Raw genomic sequence first — 16,064 nt, 5'->3', positions numbered from 1 at the left:
CTAATAATATTCTACCTACTAAAAATTAGATACCTTTCTTCTTCCTACCTAAGCTCCTGAATCTATTGGATGGGTAGGGTAACTAAAAAACACTCTGATACCTAAATCAGAAAAGGTAATTCAAGCATTTTAGTAGAATTATGATATATGCGTATCTTGTGATGTTATTTTTCCTTTTATACAGCAAAGAAGTTAGTTACCTTTAATAATAGAAAATGATATTCATTATAATGCAATTTTGAATTATAAATATATTAGTTATAACATAACTTTCGAGAAATACAACATAACGTTCTTATTTTTTTATGTCTCGTTTTTTAACCTTTAGCTGCTATTGATGAGCGAAAGGCATATGGCCATACCAAATAGTATCATTCGATCCACAATAGCCGAATAGCTTTCCAATCTTGTCCAAATCATAATCACTGACTATTTTTTTAATATAAAACCTTATATTATATTAGAGTAAGATAAGATCTTATACGAGATTAAAGTTTATTATCAATTTTTTTAAAGATTTTTAATAAGATTATAAATCGTTTTTATTTTATTTTAATAAAAACATAATTTGATCTCTAATTATAACTAATAGAAAGTGAAGAGACTTAATTAATTATGTCATTTTAAAAAAAAATAAATAAATATCCACTCATCTGATACAAATCTCAGAATACTTGAAATTAATCAAAGGACTAAATTTTAATCACATTTGATTTTTGTAACCATTTTCTTTATTCTTTACCCTTATAATTGATAACTGGTAGGGAATGTTTTTTTTTTTTTTTTTTTTGCCATTGATGAAAACGTAGTTTGTAAGCTATGATCTAAACAAGCTATCTTTTATAGTATATCTTTTTGCTCTAGGTGACACCATTTTAATAACGTGTGGAAATGAATTTCGTTGCCCCTTTTCCTGCTGTCACAATTTACAGATTTATTAAAATCAATTAACTGATATCGTTGTATTTATTATTTGAAACTAAGGTAGGTAAATAGACCAATACTCCCAGAATAAAAAAAAAGTATCACGAAGCCAAAAATTAGATTATAGGAGAAAAAAGTGATGAAACCTTTTGAAATCTCAAATCATAGATAATTTTATTTTCATATTACATGGAGACCACAAACAACTTAAAAAAGAAAGAAAAAAAAAGAAGTTAAACTAAGGTTATCAACCAAATGCTCTAAGGATGAGATTTAAGGACTCTAGGGTAATATGTAGAATAGTGACAAACGTATATGTTTTCATCATCAGAAGATGAAATCCTGAATATGTTTGATGCTTAGAACTATATTTCACTAATTCAAACCTTACTCTCTGCTCCACAATCATCACTCTTGCCTTCATAACAATCAGCCACAACCACCTTTTGCACATTCTTGTAGTTATACTTGCGAGCAAAGAACACAAACACAAACAAGTTCAAAGTGGTCATAGCTGCAAGTAGCCAATAAAACTTGTCCAACCTGCTACTATTCAAATCCTTACCAATCCAACTCTTCCCACTCTTACCTGTCACATGATCAACAATTGTTATCAACAAACTACTAAGAAAACTAGCAGCCCCAATGACACTAAGGTAAAGTGCTATTCCCAAGCTTCTCATTGAGTCAGGCACTTGGTCATAGAAATACTCTTGCAAGCCCACAAGAGCAAACCCATCACCAAATCCAATGATCATAAATTGTGGGGCCAACCAAAGGGCACTCATTGACAAAGAACCCTTTAATGGGCCATTCATCTCAACAGCCCCAAGCCTCTTTCTCTCAACCAAAGCTGCCACTACCATTGTCACAATTGAGAAAAACATTCCAATGCCAATCCTTTGAAGAATGTTGATTCCTCTTTCATTTCCTGTTATTCTTCTTAGCATTGGCACTAGGAGCTTGTCGTAAATGGTCACTGAAAATATCATCCCAATGGCGGCAAGAGTGAAAATTGAAGCTGGAGGAACCTCAAAGTTGTTGCCTAACTTCCTGTTCATGATGGCACCTTGTTTGATGAAGAAGGTGGAGGTTTGTGAAGCACAGATTCCGAAAGGTAAAGTGAATACCCAAATGGGGATCATGTTGATGATAAGCTTCAGTTCTTCAACCTTAGTTACGGTTGCAAGCCTCCATGGATTCTGTTTCTCCCCTATGTTCCCTTCATTTTCAAGAATTGCTGCCTTGTCTAGAAATCTGATCAAGCAAACCATACCATTAATTAATTTATGATCAATATATGGTAAAAGCTACTATTAGCAAAAGAACATTAGGTAAAAAATACAAAAAAGTAAGAAGGTTTTGTCCAAATTTGTATGTTATATCAAAATACAAGTCATTGAAAAGTTATTTTCTAGAATAATGAAAGAATTAAATGTTTATTTGGATAATTTTTTTTAGAAAAAAAATTAAAATAAATTTTTCTATACATTAAAATTAATTTATACATAAGTTAAAAATAAAATTTTGAAAAAACTAAAAAAAAAGAGCTGCTACAAATTAGTTAATACATAAGCCAATTAATTTTATAGTTTATTATTTCTTATTTTTCTCTTATAAAAGTATTTTCGAAAAAGTTCAAAACAGATCTTTAATAAAATATACTACCCCATTCATATATATAAAATAAATAAATATTTAATTCATCGAACTTAATAAAAATACTTAAATTAGTTAATTATAATTAATACTATCATAACTTAAAATTTTATTCCAAAAACATTCATAATATTTATAAAATATAACACTACTTAAAAGTTAAAGAATAATACCAAGGAAAACAACTTATAATTTTAGTTATTCAATAAATACAATCACTTTCATAAAAAAAAAAAAAAAAAGAGTAAATAATTTATTAATAAACTCATAATAAATTAAAGATATAAAAATTTTAGTTATTAAATAAATACAATCACTTTCATAAGGTTTTTTTAATGTAGGAACTGAGTTAATATTTAGTATTTCTTAACTGATATCTTTAAGATACTAGTTAACAAAAAAAAAAAAAATCCTACTTGAGAGCTAGTTTTAGTACTTACTTGAGTTTCTTGGTATGAGCCAGAAACCTTTCACTATCGCCCTCAGACTTGGAAACTTCATAGAGCTGAGTTGGATTGGAAGGATATGGAAGCTTTCTTTTGGAAATGGCAGCAACAAGAACTTGTAACATAGGAGTGAGGGGACTTCCAATTGGTGCCCTATAACGATAAGAAGACCTTCCTATCAAGAATATGAGCAATGAGATAGTCATGACCCCTGTGAGGATCATATCAGCAACTCCCCAATTTACATGGTCTTGTACATAAACAATCACAGTAACTCCTAGAATTATTCCACTGCACAAACCAGTGTTCCACCAATTGAAAAAGGACATTTTTTGCCTTCTTTCTTTAGCATGGTTATCATCAAATTGATCAGCACCAAAGCTCTCCAAAGAAGGCTTGTGCCCCCCAGTTCCTATGGATATTAAATAGATTCCTAGGAAGAAAACCACTTCATGAATCCTCCTAGGTTCAGTGCATGTATTAGCATGATCACATGGTTTCAAACCTGGTAAAAACCATGACAGACAAAGCAGAACCAAACCCTGTTTTTTTTTTTTTTTTTGGCCACACAAAAACAAGTGTTTTAGTAGTTAATAATAATAAAATGCCAAATTACTAATGGTAATGGTATTAATTGCTTATAATTATATGGTGTTTGATTTTGATTACCATGAGATAAACAATGCATGATGCTATCACAGTGGTGTAACGGCCTAAGTATGCATCAGCTAGGAATCCTCCAAACAATGGCATCAAAGTGGTGACACCAGCCCAATAGTTCACATTCTTAACTGCTGTCTTAAGATCTTGATGAATAACTTTGGTAAGGTAAAGAACCAAGCTAGTTGCTATTCCGAAGTAGCTCAATCTCTCACTAAACTCAATTGCTGCATGAAACAAAAAAATAACATTTAATGAAATTATAATTATAATTATTCCTTTTCGATAAGCATATTTTTTGTATGAAATATGTATAAAAAAATTTGACTACTCACTTTTAGGAAGATTTCTCTTTTTTTAACTACTTTTTTTCAATTACAAAATTCGAAACTCAAAATCTTGCATAAAAAAATCGAATTCAGTATCATATTTATTATTTTCCAAAGAATAAGCTCTATTTTTATGAATGTGTGCATAGCTAGCTAATTGTGGACTAGCTAAAATGACTGATTGTTTAACTCATAGATTCAAGTTAAGGGAATCACTCTAACATATACATGCAATTAAGTGGTTTCAACGTATGCTTGCTTTTGATGGATGAATGATATAACTAGGAGAATCACAAAGCTCAAAAAGTAGGAAAGGGAACAAGCATCCTGAACCATTAATCACTCATAATCTATACTTCGAATAGCTTCATAATTGGCCAGGAAACAAGCAGGTACAGTATCATTCTTGTTTAATGATTTTGGCACACACAATATGGGGTAAACTGAGAATAAAAAGCTTTTTATTCTAAAAGGGTTGAGTACGTTAAAAACTAAAAAGTTTAAAACGTGAATTGCTAAATTGAGCTATGTCAAAAATTATTCAAACTGTGCATATTTGTCGATGAAATTCGTGAGGATAAAAAAATGAATATTATAAATAAATACTTACAGATAAAAGATATGAGTATTTTTTATACCCACGTTAATAAAATGGGTATGAGTATTATAATATTTTTAAAAACTTATGAAAATAAATACTTTAATAATTAAATTTAGTTTTTAAATTGAAGAATCTTGATAAATAAAATTATGTATAATATATGAATAATTTGAGTTTTGAATTTTAAACTATTTTTTAAAAAAATATTAAAATAAATATAAATTATTATTAAAATATTTTTATGAAAATTTATTTTTTAAAATAAATATTCGTGGATATCTATAAATACCTATAAATATTAAAAAAGATATACGGATACTTACTTAATAGATACTGACATAAATACGAGTACTGACATAAATACGAGTATGAGGAAAGTATTTATTTGTCAAGACAGATAACAAAGAATTATCATTCATACTTACACCATCTTGTTAATATCTTTAATTAAAATATAAAAAATATTGATATAAAAACTTACTTTAGACATAATTATTTTTATAAAAAATTTATATATATAACTCTTAGAAATAATATACATAAAATTATAAATTTAAATTTTTTTTACTATCATTATAATTCTTATCGATAAAAAAGAAATATAGCCATAACAGCACAACTACATTTGCAATATCCGTGACCTAGGCTTTCCTTATCGATAAATAATAATTTTTTTTACATATTGCTAGTATAATTTTTTATTTATGTGGTCAATTAATTGAAATTTATTTCTATTATAATTTTTAAAAATAATTTTTACATCATTTAATAATTTTAATTACATAACAATCTACGATTGAATCACAGTTTAAAGAGTAACTGTATAGTCATTCTTTCCTGAAAGTTTTCTATATAAAAGTATTTTGTTCAAATAACAATTTTTTAATTTACAAATATTGATTTGAATTAATATATCCAAAGTTATATAAAATAGTTTGTTATAATCAATTAAGAATATAATTTATATGTGTATTCTAGTAAATAGCCTTTTTAAACCATAGTAATTTAAATACAGCCTATAGTACTTGTCCCCTAAAACATAACTCTCATTATCCAATTCACATGCACTTGGTTTAGAAGGGAGTGGAGCATATATTTTTCACTACTACAAGTGAATAAATAATGCCTAATTTGTGTGGTTCATATCCATTATCTTTACTAATGCTATTAAAATATATCTAGTTGCTCTGGGACCCACCTCTTTATAGCTCGTACTGCTCTTGACCATTTTAGTGCATGGGAATCTCACGATAAGTACTATCCCAATTAGCATTATATTCTTCATTTTTATTGCTTAATAAAGTAGTTAATAATTACTCCATTTACAGTTAAATATATAATATGGATATACTGCGATAATAGGATGGGTAGAATGTCTATAGATTAATCATAGGGATTAAAAAGTAACTAATTGTTGCTTAAAAATAAAATATCAAATTTATATTATTTCTGTATGTATGTATATATATTTAGAAATTAAATTTTTAATCGGACAAAAAAAACTCTTAAAAGGTGTACAAACTCATAGACAAATAGAAGAAGAGAGACATATAAAATGTGTGCAACATGTGTCCTACTCTTTGGATAGTGAGGGAATTATTACTCTTGTTAATATCAATATGATGAGTCTATTTTAAAAATATAATGTATTATTAATATTGTTTTATAAACAACATATGGTAATATAATATATTGCAGTATTAATTTATATCTTTATAATATTGATACTACCGATTCAATTTTCAATATTAAGAATTGTGTTAATAGAAACTAATACAATACAAATTTTCGGTTGTGTGTATAGCTTTTGTATAGGAAAATTTAAAACTCTTAATGGGATACGTGCACCTTAGTTAATCAAAGCAAAAGTATTCCGTCGTCTAAACTTATTCTTAACACTTCTCGAAGAAAAATAAAACATAACAATTTTTTTCATAATTAAAACTAGTTTATATAAAAATTAATTTATAATTTTTTTTAAAGTTATATAAGAGAATTTATACAAATTAACTTATTATAAAAAAAAAACTTTTAATTTTTAATTTATTTTTCTCTTAAAAATATTTCTACAAAAAATTACCTAAACGAGTTTAAGTTAGGATGAGAGAGCTGAGTTAAATTGAAGCCATAAGTTAAAGTCAAGGTAATTATATAAACAGGTAAAAGTATTTTAATATCTTAATATTATAAGAAAATTATTATATAATAACATCCATTCTGTAATAACATAATATTTATCACTAAAAAATACTTTTATTCATAATAAATAAAATATATTAGTATTATTAAAAAATATGAATATAAACTATAATAATATATAAAATATGTCGATAAATCTCATTGAAAATCAATATTAATAAAATTACGTATAACTATATATTAAATAAATATATACCTATATATTATACTTATATAGACATTTTTATATGTCACTATATGTAATATTTATTGTATAATGAAGTGTAAAAGACATGATATATTCTAAAAATAATTTACAATAAAACATGCAAATATTATATTTTCTTATATAATAAAAAAAGCTAAAACAAATTTCAGTCTCTCATTTTAATGTTTACTCTTTTAATTTTAAAATTTTTCACTTTAATTCTAAAAAATATCTATATTAAACTAAATTAGTCCTTCCATTAATTTAGCACACTTATTTTGTCAACTTGTGGTGATACATGATAAACTATATATGAGAGATATCCCATCCACAAAAAAGTTACATCGTTAACATTAGTGTAAAAAATTGATTGAGTGACTAATTTGTTTAACATAGATACTTTAAATGATTGAAGTAAAAAAATTTAAGTTTAGGAGACTAACTTGAAGCCAAAAACTAAAATAAGAGAACAAAATTAATTATAATATAGCTTATAAAATTTTAATAGTATTCTAAAGACTGATTAACTTTCTAGCGATAGTTAAAACAAATTAAGTTTGAGATTAAAAAAAAATGAGCATAAATTTATAAAAGCAAACATGAAAGTTGACAACTATTATGATGCAATAAAATTAATTAGGTAGGTTAGAGGAAGATGAAGGTATTGTTCCATACCAATAATGAAGAGAGAAGCTTTCCATGAACCAGTGGAATCTCGAAGAGGAACTCTTCCTTTGTGATCCAATGAAGAATCACGAACCCATTTCATCTCATCCTTAACATCCTCAGAATTTGCAACAACCTTGGTCTTCTCCATCTTCTTGAATGATGCTATAGCTAGCTTTGCTTGTTGAAGTAGGTATAAAGTGAATATTGGATTTTGTGGCTATTGCATTGACAACCTTCACCACATACCCTCCTTATATAGGGGGTGATAATTGCCTTTTTGACCCACCACAGTTGAGAATGGTTTGGAAAAATGAAATCTCTCTCAAATATGTAATGATTGCGATTTATGATAAAGACCCTTTTTTTTTCTTTCAAAATTAGTAAGTATCAAGAGAATATTGATGAGAATTTCAAGCCATTATATGATAAGTATATAATATGTATTTACATATTTTTAAGGAAATCGTATACATATTTAGGATATCAAAACCCTCCTATAATTGTGTATAGGAGAATATAATTGTTTTAAAATAATGTCAAAACCGTCACTTTATTGTTCGTCACCCAAATAACCCACCTAAAATAATATATACACGTGCTCCTATAACTATGTAATTAAACACATAATTATACAATGATATCTTAAAAACCTCTAATTAGATCTTATCTATAGTTTAATATTTAACATGTTAGTTTGAGTGAAATTAAACTTATTTTTTTTAAATATAGTCTCAAATTTGAATTTTGTAGATAGAAAAATGTGATTAATATATAAAAGAGACCCTTACTAAAAAAATTTACATAAATTTTTTAATGAAGATTAATTATCAACAAATAGTTTATATATCTACAATAATATATTTTATGTCTTATTATAGGTATCTTTTAGTTTACTAAAACAAAGAATAATTTTATTTCAATATTGTGACTGTCGTTAATCTAACTAATTTTTACACATCGTAGAAATCGAACATGAAAAAATTAAATTTTTAACATTGATTTATGCCCAAGTTCTTTTGTTGGGACATTTTAAGTTGGAGAGTGTTCTTGCTTTGAGTCCAGCATCATTTCATCTCCCTAAATTTCACATCAACGAAAAAAGAAATTAGTAAAATGGCGTATTAATTAATTAGATTGGTAAAGAAATTAAGAGGTGAAGGGGTTGAAATAGTATGAAAGTCATGTAAAGATGCTGTTAAGTTGCACTTGGAAACGTCATTGTTGTGATGGAATAGCATTCGACCCATTTTCTTCCATGGGACCACCACACTGTTCATATTGGCCACAACATTTACGTGTCACCCAACTGGTGGAGCAAATAATTACTATAACATAAACATGGTTTTGTCAGCTTAGAACAACTCTAATGGGAATTGCTTGTCCCATAAAACAACTCAAGCTCTAGTTTTTTATCATTGGAAGACTTTGACGTGACAACATGAGTTGTTTGAAGAAGAGAAAGAGTTGCTTCCTCAAGAAACCGTTCCTGACCAGATTTTAAACAACGTTTATTGAACATATTTAGAAACGTTTCAGAAATAATAATGATGAAAATTAATTTCATATAATGTCTATGTATTTATTATTATTTTATTTTATTTTTAATATTTACTTATTGTTATTTTTTCTTGTAATTTATTTTCTTTCATTATAGTGCAATTACCCTTTTAATAAAAATTTAAAATTGATTCATAAATGATTAGAAAAAAAATTCTAAAAGTTAAATTTCTTAAAATTTCTTACCATTAGAGAAAAATTGTGTTTGAGTTGCTTAATACTGATATGACACATTCAAAATTAATTTTTTCATTTTTTAATGCATGAAGCAATTCAAATGAGTTGCTTCCATTAGAGATGTCCTTAATTACTCGTAATATGTTTACCATATATATATATATATATATATATGCCCAATATTTTATTTTTCCTTTCACTGAAACTTTTGTTCTTTTCTAGTTTTCTCCCTCACACCGACGAAGAAATATGTTTTTTTTTTACCTTCTTGATCGTGACATCGTGCTAACAGACCTAGCTATAACATAACATATTATGAAAAAAGTGAATTTAAATTAACTCAATTTTACAACTTGTAATTAAGATGAGAATTATCTTTACTATTTATATACTTCAATTTCAACTAATAATATGAAATCTCTAACTTATGTTAAACATTTTTAGCAACTAATATAATGTTTTATAGTGAATATTATGATAAGTTCAATAGCATTCATATAAAGATAAATTCATGTACCATCATGAGAAAATAAATTTGAATTAAATATCATTTTATAAAATTGACTTATTAGGCAAAGAGTATTCTGGTTACTTTTTTTTTTTCTATGAACTTCCGGTTTTGTTTTCTCTTCAAATATTTGATATCTAAACTAAACTAGTGAAGTGTGAAATGTTTAAAAAATATATTGCAAATTCTTACCACTAAGGGAATAGAGGTTCTGAAACCACTAAAGTCAAACAACATTTAGTCTTTGGGTAAAATTTTATAATGTTATAAGTTCAAGCTATTGCAAATCATTATCATTATAAAATAAATGTTTCAATATTAATCTTATGAAATTCAATGAACTTATCTTAAATACTTAATTGTATTTGTAGAAAAAAAAATAACTTCAATATTTATTTATTTAACGTAATAATGTTAATAAAAATAATTAAAAGCAACTATTTTAATTATATTTTTATTCAACACAATCATAATCACTCAATGTCTTAAAGTTAATATTCAATAATTAATCTATATTTTCTGAGCGTGATTTCCTCACACTATATGCATATTTCAATTTAAATCTGTGATTAAAAGTAGTTTAAATGGTTTTTAATTGCATTCGATAATTCAAAATAAAATTTTATCCAGCACAAAAAAAAATATCCAATTTTAAAAAAATATATACTTATTTTCGAATCAAACTTCTGAAAAGTTATTTATCATACTCGGCTAAAGATTACAAGACTAATCACACTTACAATTATTCATTCTTATTATATTCTAACACCATGTGGCTAACAAAGTCATCAAGGCAAGGAGTTTATGTCCTAAATTTTAAAACCTTTAATACCCCTTAAACATGTAAAAAAATTTAAAAATAAGTTTGAAAGTTTATTGTCTTATAAATTCATGTTGGCTTAATTTAAGGATATGTTGACGAAATATATTTTAATATCTTTAAAGTTAATAATTAGTTGTATATTTTTTTAGTAAATATTTTTTGCTTTATTTTTAAATAACGTTATTATTTTAAAACTTGTACTTGAAATAAAAAAAAATGATAACGAATATTAATTATTTTCTTTGTATATCTTACAAATTTAATTTTTTTTATCTCAAATCTTCTCATTCTTTTCATTCTCTTCACTTTTATTTTTATTTTTATTTTTTTATCATTTTTGTATTTTTTGGAGGCATAAAGTGAATTGCTAAAGTGGATAATTAATCTCAAATTGTTGTTGTGAATAGTATCAACACATAATTATCATTTCTAGGTTCTATATATCATTTCATCATTTTCTCTTATTTATTTTGTAATATTTTTATTTTTATTTTTTTGTTTTACTTGTTTATTTTATTATATTTCATTGAGTTGTAGTAGTATAAAATGTCAAGTAAAAAGTATGAATTTGGTTTTGTAAAATTGAGGAAAAAGAAAAAAGTAGAAGAGTTAATTCAATCTTAATAGAGTCCTCTTGATAAACTTGTAACTACCGCCGGTAAGAATAATTGTTACTATCGAAAATAATTTTTCAAAATTAAAATTACTTAAATCTTATTTAAGATCAATAATGTTATAAGATGGATAAAATGGATTAGCCATCTTATTTATTGTGAGTGAAATGTTAGAATTACTTAATTATAAAATATTGATAAATAATTTTATTACTTAAAAAACTAGAAATTAATAACTAATAAACTTATAAACAAATTTTGTCTTAGGCCTCAAATTTTTTAGACACGGCCCCGCTATAAGAATAAGACTAGTATGATAACAGCCATTGACGATTTTGAGTACGTTAAGGTGATCGATCGTCCAAGACTTCATTTTAAAGAGGTACTGATTTTTTTTTACTCTATATAAATATTAAAATAAATTTTACATAATTAAATTATATAAAATAAATAAATTAATCACCAACCATTAATTAATTAATAGATAATGTTTCTATTTCTCAACAAAAATTTGTCATAATTATGAAAAAATTCACCCATAATTTTAGGAAAAATAAATGAGTAATATTAAATGTAAAGAGAAAAATTTGATATATATTGTTGATTTATTTCCTTCACTATCTCTTAGTTTGAACCTCGTCTTAATAAATAAGGTTCATATGAACTTTCTCTCTTCTTCTTTTTTTATTGTCTCTAATCTTATTGATTCTCTTTTCATTTTTTTTATTGTGACCTCTTTATGAAATCAAATTACAAACTTCTATTTGTTAGTCGTTCCAAGCTTTTCTTTAACGTAAAAGTCGCACTATTATTGATCTTTTTTCCATTACAACAATTTGATAGTTTAAGATAAATGTTTAAAGTAATTAAATACCATTATTTTATCTCTGTCATTTACTCATTAAAAACTATATTTAATTTATAAATTATAGTTTAGTTTTTTTTCTATACATTTCTAAATATTTAAATGTGTTCTCTAAAAAATAACATTTTTGTGACCTAAATAGTCTAACTTTATTTTCTAGTGAAAATAATTTTTTCAAGAATTTTGATTTCGAAAGGACTATTATTGATTTTGCAATAATAAAATAAAAGATAATAATTATGAGACTGAGGACATTATTTTTTATTTGTTCAGGGCACTAAAAATCTCAGAGCTGGCCTTAACTACAGGTGACTGAAATTGAAGTGAGTGTAGCTAGTTGGTATATATTAAACTTGTAGGAAAGTATTCTCATATATATTGTAAATATATAAGAAATATGGTGAATTTTAGGTGTGTTTAGTTTGAGAGAAATAAGAGAATATAAGAAAAAGAAAATAAAAAATTGATTGTTAATAATTTTTTCATTCAAACTAAACAATCCATTGTGATCTAAAAAATATATTTTTTAATGTATTATTATATGTTAATTTGTAGGGATTTTATATTAAGCTGTGAGTAGGGGTGCGCAAAATGAACTGAACTGAACTTATAAAAACTATACTGAACTTAAAAATAGTTCTCATGAACTGAACTAAACTAAATATTAGTTCAGACGAACTAAACTGAACTATTTTTTGTGTCATTGAACTGAACTGAACTATACTATAAAAACTTGAACTGAACTGCAATTTAAACTGCACTGAACTGTTATGATATTTTGAATTGAACAATTTTGACTCATTGATCTATCAAAATAGGACACATTTTCCAACATTACTTTATTTTCTATTTTATTTAAATTTTTTAAAGAAAAAAAATATAAAATTAAGTCAAACAAACTCAGTGAATTTTAAGCCTAAAAATAAGTAGTCTAACATAGTTCAATTGATCCGTTAGATTCGAAAAAATTGATACAATTTTTTTTGGATCACTTTTTTTTTTTTTTTAAGTTTTGATTATTAGACTATCGAGTTAATCCATTAAGACATAACATGTTAGACACATTTAATTTTTATCATTTTATAAAAATTGTTCAATTTTTATAATTCAGTTCAGTTTTATAGTTCAGTACAGTTAACTTTCCAACAGTTCAGTTCAGTTCAGTTTTTTTTAAACAGTTCGGTTCAGTTTTTTTACAAACAGTTCAGTTTTTTATAGTACAGTACAGTTCAGTTCACCACCAGTTCAGTTCAATTCAGTTTTTTTTGCCCACCCCTAGCTGTGAGTAAACACTTAAAACTCTTGGTAAAGACAAAAAGTGGACAATTATCATAAATTGTCACAAAATGGACAACATGCATTTTTTCCCTCTTCATTCTCATGTAGTTGAACAAAGAAATAAGAAAAGTTTGAGACTCATATATTTGTATTTGTCCTTCCTTCCATAATTCCATTTTTACTCTATGAAACAACGGTTATTTCTTCTCTCTCTTTTATTCTATTTTTCTCCTTCCATTTTCACTCAATATTTTCTTTGATTTTTTTTCTTTTTCTCATAATTAACTTAACAATAGTAAAGACTAAATATATTTTTACATAACTTTTTAATTTTTATCATTATACAATTATCTTTTTAATTTTTATTTATCATTATAAAATTAATTATTTTTTAAATTATCTTCATAACATATGAATAGTTTACTTTTAATTTCTACTTTTTTTTCAAAGAGACTAATTCAAAATGAAAAATGTAACGCAGTGAGTAGATTTCAGAGTTTAGTTGACTCTAGAGAGAATAATATATAAGGGTTTCTTTGAGAAGGGAACTTCATAAGTTCATTCTCAAAGAAACTTAGAGAAAAGTTTTAGAGAGAAGGACTCTGGGTCCGTGAGCTCCTTTCTCTCCCAAATTTCTTTGTTTGATTCCTCTTCTCTTCTAGGTTATTAATCTCTTCTGTCTTCACTTGGAATTCAGGCTAGAAAGCTTGCTTATGGAGGATTGAAGTCCACGGGTCGAGCTTTAGAGGAATTTCTTCTTCTACTCTGTTCTTGGCTATTTTGAGCCAACTTTCAGGTGATGGAAGCTAGAATGTATGTTGTTTGGTTGCATGTGAGTTTAGGAACTCAAATGATGCACGAATTTTGAGAATCCAAGGTTGGATTGAAGGAATTGCTCATTTTCCGGGTTTTGAAAAAATGGGGTTTTTGGTGATTTTGATGCATCCGGTGGGTGCATGTTGAATCTAGGGACGTTTTTGAATTGTATGGGGTTTAAGTATTATATTGCATGGATTGCATGTGGTGGAAATCTTCTGATTTTCAGGTTTTGATGAAATTTTCGAAGTTTGGGAGGTTACTATTTGAATTTGCGCGTCAGACACATGTTCTTGGCGTCGGACGTGCATTTATCAAAGGCAACCATTTTAAATTCACGCCGAGCGCAAGGTTAGTCACGCCAGGCACGAATTTAGATGGGAGTCTTTAGATGAGTCACGCCGAGCATGAAGAGAACCACGCCGGGCGTGATATAAGATAGTGACCTTGTTTGGCATTTTACTGATATGAAGCTGGGCGTAGGGTGTGTGTGCCGAGCGTGGAGACCCTTGGAGGTCTCTGTTTGATTTGGTGCCGGGCGTAGGGTAGGCGTGTCGGGCGTGAAAATTCCTGTGAGTCTCTATTTGAATGATGCCGGGCACGAGTTGATTGCGCCGAGCGTGAATGAGCCTTAAATCCCTTAGGTTGGATGTCAGGTCGGGCGCGAGCTGGCTACGCCGAGCGTGAGTATGTTTAGAAGTATTGATTGAAAATGATGCTTATTCATGTTTTAAGTTGAAGATTTGATCATGTATGTATGATATATGATGTATGGTGATGTATGATTCATATGTATGCTTGGTAGTGATATATATATATATATATATATATATATATATGAATGTTTAAATATGATATGACATGCGTGTATGTTCATATGAGGATGATATTGATCATGATGGTGGATTGGCCATGTATGATGTATGATGTATTATTGCATGTGATGCCTTATGACATGTGTCTAGCCTAGGACTTGAGGAAAGGGAAAATGTTTTCGAACTGGAAAAGCTCACACAGTCTCTTGAGAGTGGTGCTTGGATAGACCACTGATATAAATAAGAGTGATGCTTAGATAGGCCACTGGTTTTGGGTGAGAGTGGTGTTTAAATAGGCCACTGGTTTGGATGAGTCTCCTCTAAGTCCTTAGCTAGTGTTAGTGTGGAGTATGGGGTCGAGGGTTATTTCCTTAACCAAGTACTGGGGAAGGTGCGTGGTTCCTTGCAGATAGTTAGTGGGCGAACTTCACAAGTGACTTGGTAATGCATGCCAAGGTCGTGATAAACTTGTACCTAACTGTGCTATACCTGACAGTGGAACCGGACTTTCAAGTGTGTAAGTGACATCATTCGAGTAAACTCGAGTGAGGATTTATATCTTGTTAGCTGTGACCGAGCGGGCGCATTGGGCGTGAAAATGATTGGGGTGGTTTTAGTAGGATTGAGATGTCACTTATACTGCTCTGCTGTAAGGGAGATCTCCTAGGTATATGCGTGACGACGCATTAGATGATAGATATGCATTTGATATCTTTCATGTGTTGCTTAATTGCATGAATGTTGTTATGATGAAATGTATGGTGTTTGACTTCATGATTGGATGACTTGATAGTTGAGTAGCATAGATATTTATTCTTATGCTTATATGGTTATTTATTGAACTCTAGCTTACCCTTCTGTTTTCATGTGGATGGACTGCGATGATCATACTATGTATGGGAGCAGGTTAGGGTTAGGTTGGACTTGGTGGGGTTGC

At 27.6% G+C, this 16,064-nt stretch overlaps 1 protein-coding gene across 1 annotated transcript; it reads right to left on the bottom strand.

The window, feature by feature from the left end:
- Positions 1 to 1,064: 1,064 nt before the first annotated feature.
- On the bottom strand, positions 1,065 to 7,910 carry LOC109809490 (protein NRT1/ PTR FAMILY 5.6). The gene is made up of 4 exons (XM_020372821.3): positions 7,681 to 7,910; positions 3,699 to 3,916; positions 3,024 to 3,571; positions 1,065 to 2,181 (listed from the first exon to the last, which is right to left on the bottom strand). Exons 1-4 carry the CDS (start codon positions 7,820 to 7,822, stop codon positions 1,305 to 1,307), a joined length of 1,785 nt encoding a protein of 594 aa, XP_020228410.1. The 5' UTR covers positions 7,823 to 7,910; the 3' UTR covers positions 1,065 to 1,304.
- Positions 7,911 to 16,064: the final 8,154 nt, after the last annotated feature.

This window comes from Cajanus cajan, chromosome 3 (assembly GCF_000230855.2).
Source record: "Cajanus cajan strain Asha chromosome 3, NIPB_CcT2T_4, whole genome shotgun sequence".
In the NCBI taxonomy this organism is placed as follows: domain Eukaryota; kingdom Viridiplantae; phylum Streptophyta; class Magnoliopsida; order Fabales; family Fabaceae; genus Cajanus; species Cajanus cajan.
The sequence above is the reverse complement of the archived record's forward strand: the minus strand, read 5'-3'. Positions and strand labels throughout refer to the sequence as shown.

What these genes read in the sequence shown, in the direction of transcription:
- LOC109809490 (XM_020372821.3), bottom strand. Translation starts at nt 7,822, where the DNA reads ATGGAGAAGACCAAGGTTGTTGCAAATTCTGAGGATGTTAAGGATGAG. An exon ending in AGCTTCTCTCTTCATTATTG is followed by an intron (nt 3,917 to 7,680) that starts GTATGGAACAAT and finishes TGTTTCATGCAG; the next exon opens with CAATTGAGTTTAGTGAGAGA. An exon ending in CATGCATTGTTTATCTCATG is followed by an intron (nt 3,572 to 3,698) that starts GTAATCAAAATC and finishes AAAAAAAAACAG; the next exon opens with GGTTTGGTTCTGCTTTGTCT.